A 6,691-nucleotide genomic window follows, 5' to 3' on the forward strand; every position below is an offset into this window, starting at 1 on the left:
CTTCTTTGGAGTTGAAGCTGGATAGAGATAGATCGATTAAGATAATCAATATGAATCTTGGACCTTACCCTCAATTTTGATCGCCCACGCTTTTCTAGGATAATGCTGGGTGTAGAGAAAATAAAAAAAAACTGGCGAGAGAGAGAGAGAGTAGCAGTTTTGATAATTGGCATTCCCCGGATCTCAATCTTTCTCCCACGTCTTTAAAGGTGACTCTGGACTGACAAAGTGTAAGAAAAAAACTAGCAATTACAAACGCGATAGAGATAGATAGATAGAGATAGACATAGCGATAGAGAGAGAGAGATACAAAGAGAGGAAGAGAGAATCAACATGAATGTTGGACCTTACCCTCAATTTCGATAATTGAGTGAGAAAAGAACCGGGGAGAGAGAGAGAGAGAGAGAGAGAGAGAGAGAGAGAGAGAGAGAGAGAGAGAGAGAGAGAGAGAGAGAGAGAGAAGCAGTTTTGATAATCGGCATTCCCCGGCTCTCAATCTCTCTCCCACATCTTTACAGATGAATAATCAGGACTGACAAAGCGTTAAAAAAAAACCGGCAATTACAAACGCGATAGAGATACAATCATACAAAGACGGATAAAGAGAGAGAGAGACAGAGAGAGAAGGGTCAGAGAGGGAGGGAGTTAAACTGATCGCAGCGGCGGCGAACCTCGCCATGGCGGCCCGTCTTGACGCCATACACGCTAAGCTTCTCCACGGCGCGCGCAAAGTCCACAAAGAAGGCCGTCTGGTTACCGGCGTAGCGCCGAACGTAGCGCCTCGTCCGCCTGTCCTCCGCCAAGGCCTGGTCCGTCGCCAGCAGCCCCATCCCCCTCATCAAATTCCGATAATACATGTTATCGAACTTACTCGGCGTCACCACGTCGTTGAACACCGCCAGCGTCGGCCTCTTCTCATACCCCGCGCAGGCCCGCCGCACGACCCGCGCGAACTCCCCCGCGCGAACTCCCCCGTCGAACCGCGCCGCGAACTCGCTGCAGTGCGCGAACCCGACCGTGTGCGCGCCGGACAGCGCCACGAGCTCGCGCGGCGAGAACCCGCGCGCGGCGAAGAGCGTTATAAGCTCGGAGACGGTGGCGTTGGAGCGGGGCAGGCGGCGGTCGACGGCCTCTGCGGAGGAGACGAGGCTGTCCTTCCTGCCGAGCTTCAGCGTTAGAAGGGGGCCTCCGAGCATGGAGAGGAGGTCGCGGGTGGCCATGGCGAGGAGGTCTGCGCAGGAGACGGTGGCGGGGCAGGCGAGCTCCAGCGCGGTCTTGGCGCGGGTGATGGCGTCGAAGGAGTCGCCCGGGAGAGAGAGATTGATGTCGGCGTCGCGCTCGGCGCGGTTGAAGGCGTTGGAGGAGATGAGAACGGAGGCGTCGCAGCCGTCGAGGAAGCAGTCGTGGAAGAAGAGGCGGAGAGTGCCGGCCGCGGTGGTGGGGCTGGACGTCTGCTTGGCTATGAACGCTCCGGTGATGATGTCGGCGGCCTGCGGGCAGGTCTGGGCGTAGTAGTCGGCGGTGAGGGGGGGCTCCGCCGCTGCCGCCGCCGCTGATAGTAGCAGCAGCGCCACCGCTGCTCGCCACATCTTTGAGTGGGGAGGGAGGTTCTGCGGTCTGCGGGTTTGGCCTCGGCGGGGGGGAAGAAGAGAAGAGAAGAGAAGAGAGGAGCGTTTCTGATTTCCTCCGACTGGTGAAATGGAGAGGCGGAGAAGAGCCGCTGGTGCACAACGTCTTTCGGGTCTCTTGAGAAAGAGAGAAGAGAGAGAGGGAGAGAGAGAGAGAGAGAAAGAGAGAGAGAGAGAGAGAGAGAGAGAGAGAGAGAGAGAGAGAGAGAGAGAGAGAGAGAGAGAGAGAGAGAGAGAGAGAGAGAGAGAGAGAGGGAGAGAGAGAGAGAGAGGGATATGAGAGATAGAGAGGTGGAGAGGGGTTATAGGGAGAGAAGAAGGGGGGTTAGCCGTGCATGGATGTGATTTGTGAGTTATCGAGAGGCTGGAGGTTTGCTGCTGGTCTGTCTAACCGTGGGAAGTCCATATTTGTACTGCGAATTGGCATTTCCCTGAATTCTTCCGCGTCTTTGGAGGTCAAGCTGGATTGACAGAGAATGAACAAACTGGCAATTACAGACGAGAGAGAGATAGCGATTGAGAGAGGGAGAGAGAGAGAGAGAGACGAAGATAGCTATATAGAGAGAGGGAGAGAGGGAGAGAGATGTATAGAGAGAGGGAGGGAGAGGGAAAGAGGGATATATAGAGAGAAAGAGAGAGAAGGAGAGAGATAGAAAAAGAAAGAGAGGGAGAGAGAGATTGAGAAAGAGAGAGGGAGAGAGATAGAAAAAGAGAGAGATAGAGGAAGAGAGGGAGATAGTGGACGAGAGAGAGGAAGATAGAGAGAGAGACAGAGGAAGAGAGAGATATATATAGAGAAACAGAGAGATATAGAGGAAGAGAACGAGATATATAGAGAAGGAGATAAAGATTTATAGAGAAAGAGAGAGATAGAGAAAGATAGAGGAAGATATATATATATAGAGGAAGAGAGATACGTATAGAAGAAGAGAGAGAGAAAGAGAGAGATGTATAGAGAAAGAGAGAGAGAGAGAGAGAAGAAAAGAGAGGTAGAGAGAGAGAAAAAGATAGATGTATTGAGAGAGAGAGAGGAAAAGAGAGATAGAGAGAGGGGGATGGAGATAGAGAGAAAGGTTGTAGGGCGATAAAAAGAGGGATCCGCCAAGCATTGGGGCCTTATTTTAATCCAATAATTCATGTTAAAAAATAAATAATTAATTCTTCGAAAATTGGTAATTCAAAAAATTTGCACTCTTTCTTATTACGGGGGGCATTTTTTAACTCTTCTGCTTGTATAAGTATACTTGATGCGAAGGTAGTTGGTAAAAACAAAGAAATAATATATTTTTTCAAGAACATCTCTATATGCATTGATATTATATTTTACATCTGTCACAAGGAAAATTTTCACATAAAAGTTGAAACACAATGACTCTAGTCTATCAGTACACAAATCTATCATGTGAAGGCTTTGATTTTCCAAAGAACTAGTGCATTCTATGTCTTTAAAAAAAATTATATAGATTAACTATGTTTTGTCTAACATAAGGAATACAATTACTTTTATAAAGTATGTTTTATCTACATTAGGAAAGAAAAACTAGAATTAATACTAAAAATCTATGTTATGTAAAACTTATTTTTTAGCTGATTTACATTTAGAAAATAAAAATTAATTATGATAGAATATACCACAGTATCACACTCAAATGTTTCCAGAAGATAAAAATCAAGAACAAAGGGATTATACAATCCAACTGACTTCTCAGGATGTTCATCAAGGTAGTTCTGAACTTAATATGTTACCATCACCCCAACGAAAATGAGTCATTCATTTTTTAGACTTCATCATATGAAAAGTACTATTTCCTAAGGTCATTAAACATGGCACTAATTATGATATGGACTTACGATTTAAAAATCATCATTTAATTATTTAATGGGTGAAGGGATATCATTATGAGGCAATCCTAAAATATCACGATCAAAATTTTACATTATCAGAGGTAACATTTAATAAAAAAATTTTTACATTTCATTAAATATGGCACAAATTATGATATGGACTTATGATTTAAAAATCATCATTTAATTATTTAATGGACGAAGGGTTATCATTATGAGGCAATCCTAAAATATCACCATCAAAATTTTACATTATCAGATGAAATTTTACATTATCACTAAATAAACATGACACAAATTATGATGTGGACTTATGATTTAAAGACCATCATTTAATTATTTAATGAGTGAAAGGTTATCATTATGAGGCAATCCTAAAATATCACGATCAAAATTTTACATTATCAGAGTTAACATTCAATAACTAAGATCGATATTGACCCTTCGGGCGTCATTACTAGCTAATCTTGCCAGGTATTTTGCAGAATTTTTATTTTGTTTCAATGTTTGTCAAGCGTTTTTTTTCACATATAAAAAATGATGGAATTTGTTTGTACAAATCAAAGTGTGTTATTGTATCAGGTATGTAAGTCTTTTTAATTTGGTATGTGATACTCACCAACAATATTCAATATCAACATCTAAATAGTGATACATTGACAGATGTTGAGATCTATCCAGATGATTATCAGATATCAATTTCCTGATAACACAACAAGTATTAATTGAATACCACAAAATTTACATTGAAAATATTATATGTGCATATTAACAAGCTTAAATGATTATTATTTTTTTTCATTTAAATGTTTATGGATTTGTTTAGTATTTTTTTGAAATTTTCTGACCGCACATTCAGAAACAAAATATATTTATAAATCATAATATATATAGGTTTATAATTTTATTGACATAAATTCCCAAGTAAAAAAATTAATTTAGAATATATGTTCTATAATTTTATGAATTAAATTTCTAAATAAAATAATTTTGTAAGATATACTATATTTATTAGCATTGTAAAAATTGTAACCTTTTTATGGAATTTGAACGAGTGTTTTTTTTTTACTTTTTTCTGTTTCTAAATTTTGAATGCCTTGCTGGAAATATGCCACTTTGATCAGGGAGGAGAGAGAAAATCAGATGACTGAGATTGTCTCAACTTCAAATCGCAATATCTAATGATCCAAAAGGGGTTTTGGGCTAAAGTTTTTTGCTTAGCTTCCTCTCTTTCTTTCTCTCCCTCAATCCATATTTATGGGTTAACCTATAACAGATCTAATTTTACATCTCTATAAGTATAAAAATTATCCTGGAATCACTCCTACTTTCGTAAGCTAAGTGAAAGAAAGTGATTTCGAGATCCATCAAGTTTTCTCAATGTTTTTCTTTGATCAAAGTTAGACAGCAAAGATGAGTGGAGGGGTTTTACCATTATAGTAAGCCATCTTTCACTTACTTCATCATCTTCTTCTTGACTTCTCATCTGTTCATATCCACTCATTCACATCAATTCATCCAGATCAATATATCAACATCCATCTCATCTATGATATCAATGGCTGTCATCCCTCATCGTCATTCACCATACCTACTGTTTCCATTCATTTATGTAAATTAAATATTACATAAATCTATCTTTAATTATTATCTTTGCCATCTCATTGTAGTCTTACATTTATAAATATCTCCTGTCAATACTTAGTCACCATATAAAATGCATTTATAAATATTTTAAACCCTAGTTTTCATTACCTATGGAGAAAAATTTTCTGATTACAAGCTTCAAATTATTTTTTGAGTCAATGTTTACAATTTTTTTTACTATTTTACTCAAATAATAAGAAAATTTTATTGACCCAAATTTGAGTTCATCGTTTCAATAGATACGATATCTCATATTTGATGCCAATGACTGATATTGGATCAGATATAAACCCTTATTGCACTCCTCAATTCTTCTGATATCAACATCTAATACTAGCATCGAGATTGGAAAAAACCCTTATATCAAGGCTTCCAAAAAATCTTTATGAAGATGTCTATGAGCTAATCTATGGCTATGATGTGAGGTGCCAAGATCAATCCTTGAATCACACTCTCATGAATGTTGTAACAGTCTTTACCTCAATATTCTTCACAAACCCTGAATCTTTAGGTTTCTTTCAAAGAAGATGGAAACTGAATTGTTATAGTATGCAAAGTAGGAGTGAGGATTCCCAATCTATACATATGAAAATCTCATTCAAACTTATGTACTTGACTTCCTTAATGGAAAAATACAGCACTTCTACTTTTTCAAATTTCATGTGACAAATTTGAACCAAGGTTTGTGCATTAAGATAACCATTGATTCCTGATCTCCTTAATTGGTTCTAAAAGATAAGTTAGATCATTGAAATAAATATCTAGTCACTATTATCTTAGTATAATGTTTTTTAATGAAGTCCCTGAATACGCACAATTATGATAAGATAATGATATAACATCACTAGTCTTTAAGTGTGTATTATAAATATTCATATTCGATGGATGCTCGAGATGGACATTGTACTATTTAAATAAAATATCACTATATGATCCTACTTATACAATAAATATGGCTGATCATGCGACCATTAAAGTGAAGACATTAAGGATATAAAATGGGTAATCTTTCGAGAAAGAGTTCTCTAAATTGATATGTATGAAACCCTGAATGGTATCATTCCTAACTTCAATCAGGTTTATTCATGTCACGGTTGTACATGTAGTTTGTTGGCATAAGACAACATGAACATCTTATGCATGGATGGTTATGTCTTGAATAAGGCATGCAGGTATCTAATCATGGGATTCACACATATCTTAGCTAAGACATAGCAAAAAATACACGAATGTGATTGAGTTGTCAAGACGCGATCATCTGCCCTCAATATGGGAGGAGATTGACTCAAGGAAGAAAATGCATTAAAACCACGACGAGTGAAGTGGCGATAACTATACCCTAATAGATTATTTAGTATCGTGTGATCCAAGGATTCTACATATAAGGTAACTGATAACAATAGAGGTTCAATGAGAGAGTTCAAATAATACTTTATACCTTCTAGATTATGAGGTATAGCTTGGCACTCCACGAGTTGGAAACTTAATCTATTGATTGGGTTAAATTGATCCACAATTAATATTTTTGTTGTTTTTGCTAATTAATTTGGCTACCCAATAAATGTTCTTGG

At 38.6% G+C, this 6,691-nt stretch overlaps 1 protein-coding gene across 1 annotated transcript; it reads right to left on the minus strand.

Annotated features, from left to right (window-relative positions):
- Positions 1-583: 583 nt before the first annotated feature.
- On the minus strand, positions 584-1,743 carry LOC144712969 (peroxidase 41-like). The gene has a single exon (XM_078587414.1). The coding sequence runs from the start codon at positions 1,587-1,589 to the stop codon at positions 630-632; it is 960 nt and encodes a 319-aa protein (XP_078443540.1). The 5' UTR covers positions 1,590-1,743; the 3' UTR covers positions 584-629.
- Positions 1,744-6,691: the final 4,948 nt, after the last annotated feature.

Source organism: Wolffia australiana, chromosome 15 (genome assembly GCF_029677425.1).
Source record: "Wolffia australiana isolate 7733 chromosome 15, ASM2967742v1".
In the NCBI taxonomy this organism is placed as follows: domain Eukaryota; kingdom Viridiplantae; phylum Streptophyta; class Magnoliopsida; order Alismatales; family Araceae; genus Wolffia; species Wolffia australiana.